The sequence below is a fragment of the Lytechinus variegatus genome, chromosome 4, assembly GCF_018143015.1.
Source record: "Lytechinus variegatus isolate NC3 chromosome 4, Lvar_3.0, whole genome shotgun sequence".
In the NCBI taxonomy this organism is placed as follows: domain Eukaryota; kingdom Metazoa; phylum Echinodermata; class Echinoidea; order Temnopleuroida; family Toxopneustidae; genus Lytechinus; species Lytechinus variegatus.
Genome location: NC_054743.1, coordinates 42,063,756 through 42,085,263, shown reverse-complemented (window position 1 = coordinate 42,085,263; position 21,508 = coordinate 42,063,756). Strand labels below are relative to the sequence as shown.

The 21,508-nt window shown below is 38.1% G+C and overlaps 1 protein-coding gene across 5 annotated transcripts; it reads right to left on the bottom strand.

Moving 5' to 3' along the window:
- Positions 1 to 849: 849 nt before the first annotated feature.
- Positions 850 to 20,681, bottom strand: LOC121414086 (sialin-like). 5 transcript variants are annotated; one of them, XM_041607143.1, is made up of 11 exons: positions 20,193 to 20,284; positions 14,728 to 14,815; positions 13,790 to 14,034; positions 11,249 to 11,497; positions 9,791 to 9,878; positions 8,931 to 9,017; positions 8,091 to 8,212; positions 5,691 to 5,846; positions 4,375 to 4,507; positions 3,354 to 3,598; positions 850 to 1,919 (listed from the first exon to the last, which is right to left on the bottom strand). In XM_041607143.1, the coding sequence occupies exons 2-11, from the start codon at positions 14,732 to 14,734 to the stop codon at positions 1,707 to 1,709; spliced, it is 1,545 nt and encodes a 514-aa protein (XP_041463077.1). In that variant the 5' UTR covers positions 14,735 to 14,815; positions 20,193 to 20,284; the 3' UTR covers positions 850 to 1,706. The 5 variants fall into 5 exon arrangements, with proteins under 5 accessions (XP_041463077.1, XP_041463076.1, XP_041463078.1 ...); XM_041607142.1 differs by lacking the exon at positions 20,193 to 20,284 and adding an exon at positions 15,079 to 15,320; XM_041607144.1 differs by lacking the exon at positions 20,193 to 20,284 and adding an exon at positions 15,092 to 15,320.
- Between the last annotated feature and the right edge of the window lie 827 nt (positions 20,682 to 21,508).

The following is a 21,508-nucleotide window of genomic DNA, read 5'->3' as shown; positions in this document are numbered from 1 at the left end:
AATAAAATAGACTTTGAAGTAAAATAAGCTAACACTATGATCTTCGACAGCAGTTTTTTTTTTATATTGCGACTTTATTGAATGCATAAAAGAAGGGACTGAGATTTGGGGGGATGAACTCGATGGTAGTTCGTCACCACCTCATTCACCTCATTTCCCAGCCAACACCAACCAATGCACCTACAACAACCACATTTTCTAGTACCACACAGTATGTCAGCTCCACAACAAATCCTTTCAACAAGGCTACAAGTTACAACAGTTGACATTAATTGGTACAACACAAGAAGTACAGTCAACGACTGACACGCGAACTTGATGGACAGGCCTATGTTCAAGCTAGTTATCCACCACCTCATTTCCCCCCCCTCCTCTCTCCCTCTGTCCCTTGTATGTCTGTCGGCTTCTTTCTTTCCTTCTCTCTCTCCATTCCTCTCTTTTTCAATCTCTCTTACTGCTTGCAGAAGAATGAAAGAAAAAATAAACAGTCAACGCAGCAATTATATTGACAAAGATATATTCATTATTATTATTTTTTTAGATATATTCATTATTCATATCAAGGCTAATACTTCCCTGAAAGAAATCCAAGAAGGAATTGCCAGCACCATGATACACTATTATAGTAAAAGGTATAATACATATGCGCAAAATAATATGGCTAGTTATTAGGGTCCCGTAACACACAGGTTAGCGATTGATCGCTAATTTCAAAGAACAATTCTGATTGGTTCATTGTCAGTATACTTCGCAAAATGCGCATGCAACGAGGTTATTTATTGGTCATTTCATTTAGCGATTAATCGCTAACCTTTGTGTTACGGCGCCTAGGTCTTTTTCCGACGATACCCGGGTGCAATGACACCTAAAGAGGCGGTCTAATCGTGCTAGTCGCCGATTATCACTAGTCTGCAGGCACAGACCCTGATTGGAACTTTGATCAACAAGTGTGCCTCCACGCGAAGACTAGCACATACAAAACTTGCTGAGCCTTCAGTACACAAGGCATGAGCACAATCAGACCCTTAACTCGAGTGAAGGGTTTGCCCAGCAGACTAGATTATCACCTTGAAAACCTTCAAAATATAATTGGAAGAAAGGAAGCCTCAAAAATACGTTAGCGTTAGATGAAATTGAATACAATATATAAACCAAAATAAATATATATATATATATATAAATATATGAATTAAATCATAGAATAATACCTCATAAAGCAGTAACAATAATTGCGAAAAACGCTAGTTTGAGTTAACAAAGTACATTTCACAATATTGCACAACCATACAAAAATTGGAAGACGTTCGCTGATTGCTGTATCACGATAATAGTCAATCGCACAATCTTTAGAGAATTTTTTTTGGCATAATATGTATCTCTCATGATAAGATTGGAAAGAGCTGCGATGTGGAATTGTGATCTGTCAAGATTCTAATGTTCGGAAGTCATACCACCTGACATGCTTGATGTGGCTGCATTAAAAAAAACAGTCGTAGCTTTTCTCCGACTAATTTCAATTTCTCCCTTGGGAACAAATTCCATTTCATGAAAATTTTGTCGTCTTGTCGTCCACAACATGTGCCTGGCCTCAGAGTGTTTAATAACTACTGATAACTCGACCCGTCTTTTGACAAAGTTTGAACGAGAGAGGGAGTTTGACAAAACTCCCACTCTCGTTCAAACTTTGTCATGTTCATTTGTCATGTTCACGCTTCATTGGAGTTTACACTTTTTATCATGGCAACATCTTCATCTGGTAATTGGTCCGGTCGCGTCTTGTCCATTTCATTCACGTCTTCGTCGGCCATGATAGCCCAGGGTTGAACATCACCCGACCCGATGATGAGGAACACGAGGGGACCGAACAGGGTGACAGCGGTGGTGATTAGGAATACAATCCTCCAACCAGCGGGGTCGGTCTGGAAATTATAAGAGAGAATGGAAGAAATGAATGAAAGAGGAAGGAAAGGAAGGGAGCAAGGAGGGAAGAGAGGGAGGGAGGGAGAGAGGAAGAAAGGAAGGAAGAAAGAAAGAAAGAAAGAAAGAAAGAAAGAAAGAAAGAAAGAAAGAAAGAAAGAAAGAAAAAGATAGAGAGAGAAAAGCAAATAAATAAATAAAGAAAGAAAGAAAGAAAGAAAGAAGGAAAGAAAGAAAGAAAGAAAGAGAGAGAGAAAGAAAGAAAGAAAGAAAGAAAGAAGAAAAGAAATCATTAATATTTTTATTATTATTATCAAACTATTTTTATCATTATTATTTTGTTTTGGCATCACCTGTGCCTGGGAGGTGAAAAGCAAACTGAATCACTATTGACCCACAGGTTTCTCCTTCGATGTAACTATGAATATGAGAATCAAGGCATGTAAAACAGAGGTCGTAAAACTTCAAAACCGCTTAACGGTCAATTCCATCCCAGAAAATTGTTTATTCGAATACATAGAGAACAATCAAACAAGCACGATAACGCTGAAAATTCAAATCGGGTGAAAAAAAGTCATGACTTTATTTAAGTTTCAAATTTTCAGTCAATAAAATGCGGTTTTCACACCCCAGGAAAATGTTTGTCTGAATAAATAGTGAAAAATTATTTGGCATAAAGTTGAAAATTTGATAAAAATCAGATGTAAAATGATAAATTTATGACAATTTAAAGTTTCGCTTATTTTTGCACAAAGCAGTTTATATGCACAACTTGGGGACATACAAATGAGAGATTTGATGATGTCCCTCACTCACTATTATCTTTATTTATTGTTTGAATTTAGAATTTTACAGATTGACAATAAGGGCCAACTTCACTAAATCATGAACTTTAATGATTCCACGTTCAGGGAGGAAAAAATTAGTTTCACATGACAACGAGGAGAAAATTAGATTTTATATTTCATACAATAAAATACAAGAGAAATAATTTGTGGGTGACGTCATCAGTCTGCTCATTTGCATACCGATCAGGATTGGCCATAGTTGTTTTGTGAAACGAAGCGAAATCTTAAAATGTCATAACTATCTGAGTTGACATTCAATGTAATTTTCAGGGTTATACTTGCTGAATTTTCTCCTTTTATTCACTTCAACTTTTCGTTAGGGTGGACTTGTCTGCTGAGCATGTCATGATTTTAATTTTTAAAAAAGTTAAATGTTTTATACATTTCCTTCTGAGAATTGCAGTTCCGGGAATGTTCTTTTAGAATCTGACAGCTAGGTGCTACTGTAGCGCCTATCTTGGCAAATTTCGTATTCTGACCTCATAAGGCACGCCCAGTGTTTATTCACACAGCCACACCTCCGCATTATGATTACCCATATTATAGTTTACGGTATGAATATACCATGTTTGGGATATCATTTCGAACCTGATCCTCGGTGAAGAGTGACGTCACAATGGGACCAATGAACCCCGAGGAGACAGCGACCGCGTTGCTGATACCGGATACCGTCCCCGAGTAGCTGGGGGCGAGGTCCATAGCGTTGACGAAGACGGCTGAGAAGACGACGCCCATAGCTCCATACATGACGATCACGATTATAACAATGACGGATGAGTCGCTTTTCACGATGAAGGAGATAGACAAAAAACACGCAGCCATTATCGTTGCTCCTGATGAATAAAATAAGAAGAGAGGAAGATGTTTTTTGAATAGATAGATAGATAGATAAAATGGTTTATTAAAAGATCATCGCAGCCAAAGGCCGAATTGTGATCAATTTTACAAACATGCAAGTTACATATAAAGTTCTCATACAAAGTATCGTAATATTTTCTTAAAATGATACATGAACCTATTATGTATACTATGTGATCTTAGAGAAAAGAAAAGTCAGTGGAGAAAAAGAAGAATGCAGTGGTAGGTGAGCGAAAAGAAAGGAAACTAGAAAAATGTAAATGGAGTTGTGAAGGTGTAAGGGAATAAATGGAGAGAATGGAAAAGAGAGGAGACAGAAATGGCTGGATATAGGGGCGGCTCTCCAGGGGGGGGGGGGCTCTGTGGTTTTTAAATTAACGAGAGAGATATTTTTTTTGATAAAGGAGAAAGGAGAAAATAGAAGAAAAGGAAGAAAGAGGGGGGGTATTAACAGATCAGCAGGGAAACATTTCATTTTAAAGTTGTCAGCACTGAGACAAGCCTGGTGACTTTCTCGGACATCATTGTCATTGTAAAAGGAAGACGCCAGTGCCTCACAGCCAATCAAAACCATGGAATCAACTGACATCTCCAGCACTGAATGTCAGTGCTGGATACTTTCATGAAACACCCCCCCCCCCGGGCCCGTTTGCAGATACCGAAGTGATTTCTTGACGAATACAGGTCAGACATACCAGAGAAATTTAGGGCTACACGTACAGATTAAGGTTTACAAGAATATTTGTTTTACCTGAACATATGATAAGTTTTCGAACCGAGGTTCTACTTAAGATATTTCGATTTATCAGTGCGTCTGATATAAATGACGCAAGCAGTGACGCAGTCCATTGACACACATATGGGATTGATGTGAGAAAGCCCACCTGAAAAAAAATGATAGAAATAGCGCTGAGAATCGTGTAGTGATGTAGTGAGGATAAAAATGGCAATAATGATTATTATTACTATTATTATTATTATTGTTGTTGTTATTGTTATTATTATTTTATCATCATCATTATCAGTAGTAGTAATAGTTGTGGTGGTGGTTGTAATAGTAGTAGTGGTGGTGGTGGTGGTGGTAATAGTAATAGATGTAGTAGTAGTAGTAGTAGTAGTAGTATTAGTAGTAGTAGTTGTAGTAGTAGTAGTAGTAGTTGAAGTAGTAGTAGTATAGTAGTACTACTACTGCTACTACTAAGACTACTACTACTACTTCAACTACTCCGTGGAAAGAGCTTAAACCTGTACAAATTGATGCAGAGATTCGAGGTTCCAGCCCTGGACGTTAAATGCCAGTCTCTGACGTACATAATTATACCTGTCTGTAAAAACTCATACACTCAACATTTTGCCTGCCAATGGAATCCTTTTTGACGTAATTTCTTTCCCCCAAAGAACTGGGAATTGATGAATTTATCTGTCTAAGGTGGTGTTGCAAGAAAATATTTGCCATCAATCGCAAATATTCTGTTGCAATTTTACAATTGATTATTTCATCTAAAGCAAATTAATTTTTACTTGTTGATGCAGAAAGCAGACCATCAATAGATCAATGAAATCCGTGACTTCCAATTGACTTTGAGACCTGAAATTGACTTGCGATCAATTGCAAGTTTCGTGCAACACTCCGATTATTTCTTTTGAGTGTTGCTGTTTTTATGGTTAAAAATTTCAGTCTTCGTAAAACAACCTTCAAAGCACAAATAAAATAATGGAAAATGCGTTAAGCCAAGGGCGGAAATCTCTCCCAAAAGGTAGGGAGACAAGGGGCTGGAAATTTGAACATTTGACAAGCCAAAAAAAAGTTATCACCGCAAATTTAAGGTTATTTCGACGAAAATTAATTTGACAATCGAAAAAAAAGTAAGTTTATCATCCCAAAAGTAAGCTCGACCTAAAATAATCTTTTATTTCGATTTTGAATGATGTATTTCTTACTATCATAAAAGACCACAAATAGAAGGGGGACATTTGACATTGTGCCCCCTACTATTTTGAGTAGGGGATACGTCCCCCCCCCCTTCCCCCCCCCCTGGGATTTCCGCCAATGCGTTAATCACTTACAGACATGATGTCAAATTGCAACACGTGTTTGAAGTAGATTGGTAGATTGCACGCCAAATTGAAGTACACAAATCCGGGAATACAGAACAGTGTAATGGCGTAAGCGATGACAGGCAAGGATAGTAAGATCGACCGTATTGGTACCTTTGACGTATTCTGGAATATAAAACAATGAAAATGGAAAAAAAAGAAAATCCTTAGTTTATTTTTCGAAATAGACATGAAATACTCCGAAAGTTTGCTTTGCCCAATTGCTCGTGGGCCCGGCAGCCGCTGTGCAGCGGCAAATCAACAAGGCTCTATCCCTTTCATCGTTGAACGCCAAACAGGGTAGCAGCAAATCCCATCTTTTAAGGTCTTTTGGTCTGACGCGTGTTTAACAGACGCGGCCCGGGTTTGAACCCCCGGCCTTCCGGTTGTGAGACGGACGCTCTACCAACCGAGCCAACACACCGGTTGGCTCATAAGGAAAGATAATTGCTTCTATGAGATGATATTATATATTCACAATCATGTGTTCAATATTGACCATGCTCAAAAACACACAATGAAATAGTTTTTTTTTTCTTGAAAAAACAACAAGTTCAATACTCAAGTTACCAAGATGGCCGCACATAACTTTTTCTGTTATTTTGAATGCAGTAAAAAAAAAGATAACTGTAAATTAAATTCCCTGCTCACGGGCACAGGTATCGTGGGCCGGGAATCGAACCCGGGGGCAGGTCAAGCTTTAAATGGGAAATGTGCCTATATCCCCCTACCCTTGTGCGTGCAGATAAATGCGAGTTATGAGAATAAGGGGTGTTAAAATGCATGCCAGCGGTTGCTCTCTTTTTTTTTTAAATCAATCAATTAAGAGTTTGTCATGATCGAAGGCCATTTTGGAGTCATTATCCGGCCAATACAATTAGCAGGTCATGATAGTTGTCATTATTGAATATTATACCAGGTATTTCTATAGAATTAAAGTGAAAATTGTTCACCGGGCCCCCAAAGCAAATGAAATGCATGAGGTATTCGCATGAAACAGCTGGGTTAATTGATGCGAGATGTTTAGCTAGTCCATCAGGTAAAAAATCTAAACACGCGAGTGTCATTCTCAAAGTTAAGTTAGATTTCCGAAAGTCGTTCATTTACACCCGGATTTACATGACGAAATGAGAGACGAAATTCACTTTCCTGCTATTCATCGAACATGTATACGCATATACTTCGGGGGAGCGTTTCATAAATATTTTCATCCGACAAGTTGTCATATCTGACATCTTTCCATGCTTTTGATTGGCTGAGAGGCACTGTTCCTATGGAAACTGTCGGATAAAATGGGACTTGTCGGATAAAACTTCCGACAAGTCCTTTCATGAAATGCCCCCGGAAGGTAGTGGGATGGGGGTAGCGTTTCATAATAATGATAAAAATAATAGTGATAATACGTGAGAATCGTATAGCGCACTAATTGATCTTGATTAGATGCTTAAAGCGCATGAGAGCTGAACAACAAAAACTATTTACAAATGTATGTCTGAACAATAAGTCAATGTCTATCAAAAAGCACTCTTAAACGGGTAAGTTTTCAGGTTTGTAATTTATTTTCACTAACATAGTGTTATAAGATGATTGATTTTATTTGTCAGGTAACTATGAACAAGTACATGAAAATATGAACAGTAGTGTATACCTTGACAGGATTGCCCATGAAAGCCGAGATGGCTTATTTCCAATGGGGATACTGAAATGCCTTCCATTTGATTGGCTGTGAGAAATTACAAGTCTTCATGAATGTTTCCCAGGCCGGCGGCCTTTTTTTTCTTTCTTTCGATCAATAAGAATTGTTAATGGTACTGAAATTTGTGCATTTGACTGGCTACAGGCCAATTTGGTATTTCAATTTCATTGATAAGGCTCTTCAATAAACTCTAACCATGCTTCTACCCCTTTATCAGTAATATTCCATTATAAGTATGTCAAATAAAAAGATCATGTTTTTTCCTCAAATATTGTGATTTCCTGTGATTTTTTGTGATTTCTGATAAGCCTATATGTTTATGCCACATTTTGTATTTAAGCCAACTGTCTCGAGCGTAACAAGGTGACAAGTAATCTAACGTTTACTGCATAGTTCAGGTTACCATGATTGTAAAAACTGAGGTGTTAAAACTGGTGTTAATAGAGGACCACGCCCTGAGGTGTTAAAATTACACCAAAGAGTGTAAATGTACCAACATAAGGTGTTGTAATAACACCTATAGGTGTAAAACTAACACCACCAATTTAACACCGGTGTAAAATAACAGGTGTGGTCCTCTGTGTACACCGGTCAACACCACAGTTTTTGCTGTGTGATTGGCGGATACAGAGCAATAAAACATATCCATAATTTAACTTTTTCTTGTATCATACCGATCTTTTTGATCTTGTTCTTTCGATGTAATCAAGTTCTGTGTGTTTAATGCAAGGGTGTTTATCTGGATGATCATAAGCTGTCACTGTCCACAGAATCGCCCATAAGATACTAACTCCACCTTTGAATTAAGAAATTAAAATAAGAAAACAAAATCTTGTTAATTTGTAACAAACATTGTATAATTACCACAATTACATCGTAAATATAAAAATTAAAACAGAGATTACCATCGTTATTCGAATTTGAGTTTTCCGAGGATATATTAACGACAATCAACCAATATTTATATTTATAAATGTGTGTGTGTGTGTGTGTGAAGTTATGCATGTACAACAGCTTTGGCAACTCTTTTTTTATTTAAATACCGTGTGAAAGAAATGGATGAAGAGAACAATGGTAGGCGTAGCTTAAAACAAGGTTCCCAGAGCTATCTACCATTTGGAAAAATTGGTGATGCAGGTGCCTTTACCGCTCGACCACAGAGACGGGTTAGTGGCTAGGGCGACCCCGATCCGATTGACCGTCAGATTTTCGACACTATACCAATTGTAATTTCCTTTGTCGGAAATATATATATTTATATATACATACATATCTAATGTGGCTCCTAAATATAGCTGGATATATGATTTCTTTTCTCTACTGATAATCAACCATAATACATAACGTAACAGTCGACTTTTCCATGGGTTTTGATAAATTACTATGATTTGTGCACATCGAGGGCTATACGCAATCGAAATTTGTATATTTTAACATTTTTGTACAAAACAAGTAAAGAGACTGATGTTTTACGTGAATTAAAGGAAGATTCGTGGTAATAACAAGCCACTTACCAACAAAATAGAAGCTTGCAGGCCATCCAAGGTTAGCGCAAATTACTCCAGAAATAGACTGCCCAAGAGCCGGTCCAAATGCAAACCCTTTAAAAAGATCAAGAAAAAAACCAACTAGTTTCTAGTTTGTTTTACAAAACAAAGTCTCCACCAGCTCTGATATTGTAATTAGCTATACTTTGTTATTTCAATAATTAGCAAAATGAATATTGAAATTGCAAACATTTAGGCCTACACATTGAAGTAGCGTACCTAGTATTTTCCACCGGGGGGGGGGGCAAAATCGTCCGCTAAAAAAATTGGCAAGCAAAAAAAGTCTCCAACCACAAATAAAGGATTTCGTACCAGAAAAAAAATTGACTAGCAAAAATAAAAAAAAATAAAAAAAAAGATCTTCAACTTCAAAGTCTTCAAGGAGGGGGCCACTGGCTCGTCAGGGATCAGTTGTGACTCGTCAGGGGGGGGGGCAATCTGCCCCCTGCCCCCTCCCCCTATAGGTACGTTAGTGGAGCCAGTTATGGCAGGAGAGAGTTATGAGAACATGTGAATGAACGAAGTCAGCAAGTAAATTTTTTTTTTCATTTTTTAGTACAAAAATCTAATTTATAAAGATTTTTACATAAAATGATACCACTGATATTTGACCCTCCCCATTTCCTTTCCTTCTCCTTTCTCTCTCTCTCTGTTTGCTGTGGATTTTTTTTATTGGGGGAGGGCAGGCTCCACTTCCTCAAACAAGCCCGCTCCATCTTTACTCCATATATTGTTGTATTGGTATTCTACAAACTTTGCAGCCATTTTTTATTATTTTGTAACAGCAAAGATACAATAATACGAATGTTATCGTCTTACTTTCTTACCTGCAACAACAAGTGCCATCATTCGCGTTCTTTCCTTGACTGGTGACCAATTATTCACCATTGGGTAAAGGGCAGGAAAGTAGGAACCCTGTAAAGAAATGATAACATTATTGCTTCACTTCACATTTAATCGATGAACCTTTCGATTGGGTGAAGAAGAGAAGCGCGAAGTGGTGGTGGCCAAGTTTACACCGATATCCTGGAGTCGGAAATAATGTTTGGAATTGACCTTCATTACAATTGTAAGTGATGTTAGAATCTGCAAGCAATTATGATTAGTTTGTGTTTTCATTGTCAATGATGTGAACAAAATTAGATGTAATGGTGAATCTGAACTCGATCAACATCTCTAAGTGATTAATGCAATCGAAGATCAAAAATAAATGGTCCCTAAACATTATTATATATTTCATTTCCTAATCAAGTCTTAAAAAGAAAAAATGTATTCGTGTAATATTTTCTATCCTTGCACGATCCAGATTTAAACCTCGAATGATTTGATTCTCGGCTGATTTAACAAAGCATAATTGGTTTCATCCGAGAAATAAAATCCTCTTTTGTTACAATGTTTCACAAACCCCCTCAATTTCAGCACTTCAGAATGAGCCTTGTTTTCAGTTTGACGGCCTTATTCTTGATTCCTCTCGCAAAAGATAAAGCATCGTGATAGATTTTGTTATTCTGAGTAAAAAGCTTTTTTGTTGAAATAATTAAGATCTAATTGGTACTGTTTCTGTCTCATCACCCGCTCTGTCATTCACTCTCCTCCCTCCCTCTTTTTCTTTCTTTCTTTCTTTCTTTCTTTCTTTCCTTTCTTTCTTTCTTTGCTTTCTGCTTTCTTTCTTTTCTTCCTTCCTTCCTTTCTTTCTGTCGTTCATTCTTTCTGTCTTCTTTTTTTCGTTCGTTCTTTCATTTTGTCTTTTTATTCATCTATTTCTTCTCTTCTCTTTCTTTCTTTCTTTCCTTTCTTTCTTTCTTTCTTAACTTTCTGCTTTCTTTTTTTTCTTCCTTCCTTCCTTTCTTTCTGTCATTTATTCTTTCTGTCTTCTTTTTTCGTTCGTTCTTTCATTTTGTCTTTTTATTCATCTATTTCTTCATTCTTTCCTTTCTTTCTTTCTTTCCTTGCTTTCTTTGCTTTCTTTCTTTCTTTTCTTCCTTCCTTTCTTTCTTTCTGTCGTTCTTTCTTTCTTTCTTTCTTTCTGTCTTCTTCTTTTTTGGGGTTCGTTCTTTCATTTTGTCTTTCTATTCATCTATTCCTTTCTTTCTTTCTTTCTGACTTTCCTTCTGACTTCCTTTCTTACTTTGTTTCTTACATTTATTCTTTCTTAGTTTTTTTTTTTACTTTAATTAGTTATTCCTTTCTTTTTTCATTTTTTTTTCTTTCTTTTTTTTTGTGTGTGTTTTACCATTGCCTGTTATGGGTACATTGGGTTTCACACCCGGAGACGTACAAATTACCTCGACAAATCCGGCCAGACATCGCGTTGCAAAAAATAATTCGACGCTGGATCGAGCCGCTAACGGCCCCAAAATATTAAAAACAGCGCTGCCAAATGCCCCTCCAAAGACGATCCACTTTCCTCCGAATCTGTCTGCGAGCCATCCCGCTGGTATGTTGCCTAAGGTATACCCGATGTAGAATGCAGCTAATAGAAGCTCCTGGATGTGACTACTCCAGTTGAACTCTGACTCGGCTTGTGCGATCTCCTGTGGGAGGGAAGCATCGGTGATATTTTTAAACAGGAAAACATAATTATGCTTTTGAAGATGATATCGGATTCTTCCCCAAATCTTATCAATCAAGAGCGGTAAAATATTCATTTTAAAATAAATAATAATTTGATCTAAGCAATTACATACTCTAGAGGGGGGGTCATTGTGGTCACTATAGCTGTATTATACCATGGACCTATTAGGTCCATGATTATACCACTTTTAATACATTGTGTCTATACTTTGTATGAAATAAGGACGTATTTCCATCTTTTTACATTTTATTAGTTTTTATATGTTTTGTCTTGCGTATATACTCGTTTTGTTCTACGAATAGGGCCCGTAACGACAACAGCATGTTTCTTAAAGGGCATTTACGTCTTTTACGTATCTCCGTAGATAGAGCTTTATTATAATGTGTGGAAGCGTCGTGGTGTGGCGCTTCTGACTCTCGCCTTGTAATCAGCACTCTAAAAAATGAAGTGCTAATTCAGCTCTTAAAGAGCGTGTATAGTGACTGCACTTCGGAGTGCTGTTTTGTCTAGTTCAAATTTTAACGAGAAAAATCAGCGCTCCGAAGTGCAGTCACTATACACGCTCTTTAAGAGCTGAATTAGCACTTCATTTTTTTAGAGTGAGAGAGTGGTGCGTTCGAATTTCACCATGGTCTCGCGTCCTTCGGGGCAAGGCGTTAATCCACACTTTGCCACTCTCCACCCAGGTGTTAAATGGGTACCCGGTAGGATGTGAAACTAAGCCTACATGTAGTATGCCTAGCAATTGAGTCTTGGAACTCTTGTTGGAATGCTCCCCAGGGAGTCGAGAAGTTGCATACATTGTATGCGGGCATGCAAGGATCCGATGACCGGGGTAGTAATAATCTGTAAAGCGCTTAGATAAGTCGCTCCGATGTATTAAGCGCTATATAAATGCGGAATATTATTATTCATCAAATTATGTTATTCATAAATAATCTAAAACCAACAAATATTTCAATGAGACTTTTAAAAATGGTTAAGTTTTTTTTCTTTGTATTTAATCAAACTCAAGAGGGAATTTTTTTTAAAACAAATTTTATCAAACTCAAGAGGGAAATTCAAATCTAAAAAAAAAAAAAAAACAAGTGCACACCTAGTTACCAATTATAGCATTTCCATTTATTTGAAAGCAGGATATAAAAGAGCATTGTAGATAAAATGCCTTGCTCATGGGCATAGGTGCCGCGGCCGGGGATCGAACTCCGGACTTTCCATGTATAGCCAGGCGCCTTAGACCACTCGGCCACGACACCTCCAAAGTGAACGCGAGCATCGATCATTTTCAACTGTTGTCTCCATTTCTCAACATAAGGATCAGTGATGTAATGAGCCAAAAAAAAATGTAGGGGCCAGGTATGGTATATAATGCAAAATATATATAAAGATGCGAGAAAGCAAAATTTTCGACATTTTTATTATAAAAGTCCAATAGTGAAAGATTTTGACATAATATCATATCATATCCTCTCTTTCCCTTCATTAATTTTTCTTTTTTTCTTCCGAAATTAGTGAAAAAAATAAGGTTGCAAGCACCCCAAGCCCCCCCCCCCCAACACACACACATCTGTACGCGACTGATACGGATGAGCCATTGAAAGCTTTAGATTTTGGTTTATTTACACCTAAACATACATGTTTACTCCATATTCAAGTGCGTTGCAAAAACTGACAGTTATTCAAGAAGATAAAAACAAGTTTGAAAAACCACCCATAGGGGCAATTCACAGACATAGTACAAATTGGCCTTTCATCCGTTAGCAGTCAATCAGGGCTCGTGAAGATACAAAGATTGTAATTGTTCTATTTTAAATATATTAACTTATTACTATAAAACATTTCAAGAGTTGAAAAAAATTCTGTGACTATAGACAAGAAAAAGAACACACCAAAAAATATGGAAATAGTATAAACTAATTTATGAAGACAAAGCTAGTTAGACTTATGCAAATATATGACTGTAGAAAATGTACTTACACTGAGATAAGAAAATACAAGATATGTTATTTGATTAAATATTATAACTATTTTTGGCAAAACATTCAACCGATAAGCTTAATCTTTTAGCAGTCCCCTCCGGTCTATTTTATATGAATACAATAGAGGTTCACGATTCATGAACGATGAGTTTATAAGTAATTACTTTCATTTTTTAGTTCTGATGGGAGGGGGTGTATGCGTTTTAAATTTTTCTGTTAGGCACAGATAAGAGAGGTATAGTTTGAAGTTAATAACATAGATTGGTCGTTACCTTTGAAGCACTGCTTCCACTGGTGTTAACATTCGATATGTCACTTGGGGGCGCAGGGTATAAGCTCACACTATAGGTTCCGTTCATCGTCATCTGAAATGGCGGACTCGATGAGTTGTGATGACTATGACTACCACTCCCCGCCATTATTGCCATGGCAACGCTGATGTTGAGTCGCATCATTAGAACGACAGAGTTCCCTAGGAACGCCATGCAGGCAAACAACCATCGGACTGAGGGTATACCTTGGAAAAAATGGGGGGATATGAATTAGCGGAATAAGCCGCCAGGCAGGGGGGTGGGGCCCCGGAGGGCACTTACATTGACGAGTGGACAAAGACACCATACGCGACCAAAAAAAACACGTAAAACGGATTTTTTTTTTCAAGATAGGGCACGTTACGTACGTAACCTAATAAGGGTGTAATAAGGGTGTCAAAAATGCTTTAAAAAAATAAGGGTGTCAAAAATGCTAAAAAAATGAAAAACGGGTTAATATATTCGCTAGAAAAACTACGTGTTTAGGATAAAAATTGCGAGGGTATAAACGATTAGGACTTAAATGGTTTATAAAGGATGTATTTTTTGCCCCAACTACGATTTCAGCGAGGTGTAGCAGGTGGGGCTGAACTAACCCAATGATGTATAGGTGAAGGTACGACCGACGTCCGTAACATAACAATTGAAATGTCGCTGTACTTGTTTAGGGGTTCAATTCAGGGAATTGCCAATAGTATCGTTTTCTTTCCAATACTTGTTAAGCGTAGGATTTCACACACCAATACTTGTTAATGGGTGCATTTTCAGAATATGGAAAATAGGTGTTTAGGGTACTTTCCGAGACCCCGTGGTCGCGCATGGTATCCGATCGTCAATGGAAGTGGCCCCCGGGGGTGGGGCGGATAAGAGAATAACGTTTTTAACTGACATTCGCTTACCTTTCATTTTGTTTGGTGGATCAACTTGTACAGTGACTCACTGTTGTAGAATATATAACGCTACGTCTGTTATGCCCGCGATGGATATCTGTAAGAAATGCACAATAAACCAATATCCCTTCAATATATGCCTCTGTTGGCCTATGTGATAGAAATCAAATCAAATCATGCTGGTGGCGGGCTGTATACTGCCGTTCAAAGGAAAAAAAAAACTTGACTTGGTATTGAATTGTATTTTTCGGCATCATAAATGTTCATTAACCTACAACAAATCAAGACAATGCGACCTCCTAGACATCAAGCTTTATTCCCGAATCAATAAATTTACGAATTACCTAATTAATAAATTACCTATTCGACTCACTAGTACATGGACCAAAACAGTGATGCACCACAATCAAACCTGGACCATGACTCCACTGAAATGCTGATTATAGTATGTAGGCTTCATTACCGCTGCTGAGGCAGAGGAGTTCCGACGTTGGCAAGTAAAACGAAATCTGCATCCTGTCTTCTGCTTTCAACACCTGACTTCCCAAACTTTAGGTTCACCTCACCCAAGATACAACCCCCCTCCCCCATACCAAGGGCGGAAATCTCTCCCGAAAGGTACGGGGTCCAGGGGCTGGAAAATTTGACGAGCAAAAAAAAGAAGGTTATCACCACAAATGTCAGGTCGTTTCGACCTAAATAATTTTGACAAACAAAAAAAAAAGAATATAAAAATAGGTTATTACCCCAAAAATTATCCATAAAGAACAAAAATAGTCGGGGAACATTTTGTGTCCCCCTACTATGTTGGGTAGGGGGACGCCCCCCCCCCCTCCCCCATCCCACCTCCCCTAGAATTTCTGCCCCCATGCCCCATACCACTTTTTAGTTCCACCTCCTTAGGATCCCCGTGCGCAAATCAGCCTGCGCCCTTGTTGTTCCAACATTCTTTGAAGAGAGTGACCTTATATACCTCACTAAATCCTTTGTCATCCGCCAGTGGTATGAGGGAAAGCTCTCTACAAGATGTAATAGACTACACATTACACCTTGTTTACGAGACATTTGGAGGGAAGGGATTAGCTAAATATATCGGCCTCATTGATTCGTTATCTATTGTAGTTTGCATATCGTCCCCCAAAAATTCCAGCTGCCTTTTCTGGGAGGGGCTGGAGAGGCTTGCTCTTCCCCCTTCCCCGGCCGGCCCCGCCCCCCGCCTAAATGTCCATACGTATCAATAACAATCCGTATATGTTTCGTTATATATTTAGTTTGACCTTATTTATGCAGTCTGCATGCCCTCATTATCCGGGACCGGAGTCTAAATATTGTGTCCTTTTTTCGCACAGAAATTAAAAATCCATCATGGTAAATCGATATACAGTTGTAATTTTGCAAACAATACTCAAATAAATTAGGTCTTATGATTTAAAAATTCTGTTTCCCTTGACCATCATGACATCTTTTAGTGCCCGTTTTACTGATTAAGCTGATTTTGAGTTCAAAAGATATGCTAAATTGTCAAAGTACCACTAAATTCGTCTTTGGTCCCAATCGATAGCGTCTGGCGACAACTGGTTTGGGGGCCAAATTTGAAAATGAAGCCAGCGAAAAACTTGTTTAGGGGGTTATTGTGCAAACTGAGAAAAAAATCGTTTAGGCGTTGTTTAGAAATAATTTGGTCATGCATGTGTACAGGGGGGGGGCTATATGTAGCCCTTTATTACAGACTTTTGGCAATGATTTTCAATGGCTAACAAAGAGAAGTGAGGAGCATATATTGATTTTGCAAATACGGCAATCACAATCCAACAGGCATTGCTAACACACTGAAAGCGGATTCATCAAACTTTGCCAAGCTACACAAGAACTTCTTGAAAGTTGCCCGGTTTCGGAGGCAACAGTTGTAAACCGCCACCTACATAGTCCACGTTTGATTGCCCTTCAAATATACTCATACAAAACACGGAGGTACGGAAATTTGGGTGTTTGCATGGATAATGGCCCCAAAAAGTTCCACCACCAAGAAAATGGAATGAGAGGGGAAAGGGGAAATAGAAAAATAATAAGATATGCTTGATGACCACACAGTTAGAATTTCATTTTAAAAAGCTCAAAAAATCTGCGCTCGCTCAGAAATTTGTCGGCAAACACCTCAGCTGTAGTTGAAATATATAATCCCGACCTTTCGTTTGAGGACGCGGACGCTTATTTACAACGGTAGTTGACTTTGGAAGGGACTTTTTGGGCCCGTCATCATGGTCGTAAAACTTAGTCCTGCAATGCAAATTGTGTGACATGAGATTTTTTTTTCGTTTCGCATCTGCGACGGAAACATTCAATATGCGTTTCGTGTGCAAAATTCTGGTTGCTGCTATGGTAACAGCGATTTATCCGATTGAGGACGACTTTCCAAAGCCACATTTGACTCCTCCTAGAGCTCGAGAGGCCGCCCGGGGGCCCACTTCCATTGATTAGTGGATACCAGTAGCGACCACACGTAAAAGGGGACAGAGTGGGCAGGTACGTTACGTATATAGGCCTATGTAACGTTATAAGGGTGTCAAAACGATGTTTAAAATGCTGAAAAAAGGGATATATATCCAATACTTGTAGGGTTTCACAAGCCAAATACTTGTTAAGAGATGCATTTTCATAATCTGGAAAAGAATTGCTTCCCTTGTTTAGCATGTTTAGGGTACTTTTCGAAACCCCATGGTCGTGCCTGGTATCCACTCATCAATGGAAGTGGTCCCCGGAATTTGAATCTAATCCCCATTTCTGGGGAATGTAAAACATAATGCCCCTCACATCGTGTGCGAGAGGCATATCGTTTGTGTATAAGGAGTAAACAAAAGAAACAAAGAAACAAAAGAAACAAAAGGAAACGAGTTCAAAGGTATCGCATATGATGTGTACATATCAACGCATGCGAAATGTTCGGCTGGAGAGGTTGATCTTATCCATGAAATCAATTGCCAGTGATCCACCAATAATCCACATTAAATGTAATATCGATTCGATGGACTGTAATGATCTATATTTAAGCCTTCATTCAGTAAGTTTTTCCTCACTCAATATGTTCTCGATTTGTTTGAAAAACCACTTTCTTATCCATGTCATAAATCTATTTTAGGTCCTGCATTTTGAATATCTCCAGCCATCAGTCGTAATGTATGCGGTACGGGTGTCGCGGAAAGGGATTTTGCACACGAAAAGCAGATTTGTAGGGCCTGTAACCCCCCTGTTACACAAAGCTTAGCATTGATCGTAGAGCAGTTTTCTACGTTTGATTCTATTGACTGTAATGCACAATCAATCTTAAAAATCAAGTGTATGATTAAGCGTTAACTTTTGTGTTAGGGGACCCTAATACTAGCGTCCGTGATGATTGCGAAAGGTCCCAAATATCGCGTCAAGATGCCCTTCAAGATACAATTAAACTTGTTCACATGTTTTTAATACCATATCACATTTGTTCTACGGCGGCCGTACGACGAGTCGAAAACAGCCGTTTTAACATTTTTGTTCCAGCTAAATATAGGTGGTTTGAATAAAAATGAATTAAAGGGTTGTTTTCGACTCGCCGTACGGCCGCCGTATAGAGCAAATGTGACCAAGGTATTAGTATGTGCTTGTTCGTCGTCACCTTGAAAGACCTTTGGAACGTTCATCCAAGGGACAAGTAAACAAACGAGTACATGAGATTCCCTTGGCATTCCCCTTATTCTCCTTACTTGGCATGTGTGTCAAATCATATCTACATGCACATTGTAGTACATAGAATATATATAGCAGTATTTAAATGTCAAGTCCAAGCTGGCAAAAAAGAGATAATCGAAATCTAAACAAAAAACTAAAATGCGCTGAACATTTCATCAAAATTGGATGTAAAATGATATTAAGATGACATTCTAAATTTTCGCTTATTTCACAAAATGGTTTATGGATGATATTTTTCAACAGAGACATTTTGAACAGTGGTGCATAAAGAATCTTCATAAATATAACCATGAAGACAAAATGCCTTGTTCTATAGGGCATAAAGATTTTGATAATTCTCGTTTCATTAAACCAACAATGATAATTATGATGCATGTGGTAGACTTGAACTTTAAGCCGGACGAAAGTCTATAGTGTATATTCAGTGCATGAACGACAACTCGAACGACATGAAGCCTTTGAACTCCAAACCAACACCCAACAAGAGGCCTAGGATTAAGGGATCAGTTTTCAGACATATACACCAGCGAATCAGTTTCAATGAGAATAATAGACCAGTTCGTAGTTAGTTCATGGACAATTTTGATCAAATGAACTTTCATTTATTTATAGGCAGCTTTCAAAGCAAGATATTACTAAGCATGCCTTAAATAGCGGGATGAAGAAATTGAATAGACGAGAATAGTACATCAATTAACAATCTATGAAGGTATTTTTTGCATTTCTACTTTGAATACATAATATAGCATGTTGAACAATGTACTTGGCAAACTGTGATATACCAGTCGTTCGTGGACACATTGTTGTATTTTTACGGATGTAAATGAAAAACACAAGTCAAAAGAATATGTGAATAATCGAGACATCTAAGCTTGTATTTATCTCATAAATTTTAAACCACCATGTCACAAATGACCTTCCTCTGATCATGTGCACTTGTGCAGAGTGGAACTACGAAGTGGCTTCAAATGTTTAGTAGAACTCATTAACACAGGTATTTATACGAAGAAATGTTTTCCATCGTTCAGAGTCGGTTTTATTTGTCAGCCGATTTAGGGTTCCTTACCCCCATGCCCCCCCCCCCCCACATTGGCATTGCCCCAGGATATGTGCCTTTTTAAATCTGTTTTCGTATAGGAATGAGCCGAGGATGAGCAAAGGGTAGGGGTGTGCCGGGTGGGGGGGGGCGGCCCCAAAATCTGAAACCATATAGAGTTCATTTGCTATTGGTGTCAAGACATAATAGGCTCCTGCCGACATTTGCACCGGTTTTATATCTCAGGGGGCATGCATGGGTTAGAGTCAGGAAGGTATAGTAATAGTTTGTTGTTAGGAGGCTGGGTTTTAGGTTTGGTTTTAATGTGCAAATTTTCCATCGTAGAAAATGTCATACGTGGAATCATGACATGAGGGGCTTAAGAAGTAAATGATTGACCCTCTACAAATGGGGGTGCTTGCATGGGAACTCGGGAATTTAATAACAAATTTGAACTGATACCAGAAATGAGGGGCTTAGAAAGGACGGGATGGTCAATGGAAAAAGGGTGGAAATTATATGCCTAGGAACTACAACTGACATGCAAGGCGAGAACATCCCTGTATGTAATTGAGTGCCCCCCCCCCCCGGCCCCACCCCCAAGTCGGGAATTTACCTGCTGGAAAATACTGGCCTATGTTTTAAAATAAGGTCTGCATGCATTCCGAACGAAAATTGAAAAGGAATATTCTTTCATATCATAGCAAAAGCTTACCTTTCCGTTCACAAAAAAATCCAAATAATGTAGGACATTGATGAGAGATGACGTTGTTTTGTGTACCGTTTTCCTCCATTCAACGACGTGCGACTCCCAAGATGGAATAAATGCAATGATCTCGCACCAACTACTTGCATTATATGGGAATTCTTGCATTCAATTTCAATTTACTGTGCAGGCCTATAAAGCCCATAGATATGGCTTGACTTGTGTGCATGAATAACTTTAACAAATGCAATTTACGTTGTTTTGGTCTATAGATGTATGTTTCGATAATCGTTATAAACACTCTTGCGTGCGAATATGCATTCATCCTCGAAAATTCAAGAAGCTCACAAAAGCATGAAGTAGGCCTATACAGCACATATTGCTTCCATCTGCATACCATTATCATGTATGTATTTTGAATTTAAGAAGTAAAAGCTGAGTTGCCAAAGCGAAGTTCGATAAACCGTGATGTAATGTCCGATGATCACAAAATCAAGTTCAACTTCTTCTGCACTGCTTTGCATAATGTTCCTTACCGGTGTTCAGTGAATGTGTAAATGACGATGAACGCAGTGCACGAATCTCTGTTTGAAGGGAGCTCTATATAGCTCTAACACTCATTTCACCTGCCTGTACTGTCCCGCGAATACCTGCTTCTATTTTTCCAGTTTCAGTGGGACATCAATTTATATCCAACCGCAGCATTTGTTGGTTAAATTGACTTCACTACCTTTGAAACCAATCGACAATTAATATTTTATCTCTTGTTTTATGGCAGACAATATCAAATCCAAAAATATAGAGGGCCTACGTACCGCCAATTAAATCTTCCCGATAGTGACCTTCATGCCTATAAATAACCTGACCCGGCCGTCAGATGTCTTTCTTCGTGAACAGATGATAATAGAGGCCAGTTCGTAGTTACTTCATGGGCAATTTTGGTCAAATGACCTTTCATTTCTTTCAATTCAATTCAATTTTATTTATTTCAATTCAATTTTATTTATTTCACTTCCATCAAACAAAAACAAATTGTATGCCATATATATAAACATAAGTATTTGTATCCATTGAAAAGAAACAAAAATAATAATACATATGTTGTGAAAAAAAACTTACACGATTTGGGCAACACATGGGAGGTTTTAAATAAGTATACTATTTTTCAATAGAAATTAAATTAAGAGGGAAATGGAGGGACCCACTAAAAAGCAATGCTTGTACAATGTGGGCCCCTCAAAAATAGATAACAAAACCAATAACAGAGTACAAATACAGACATATGTAATCAAATGAGAAAAAAAAATGAGAAATAATTCTCACAA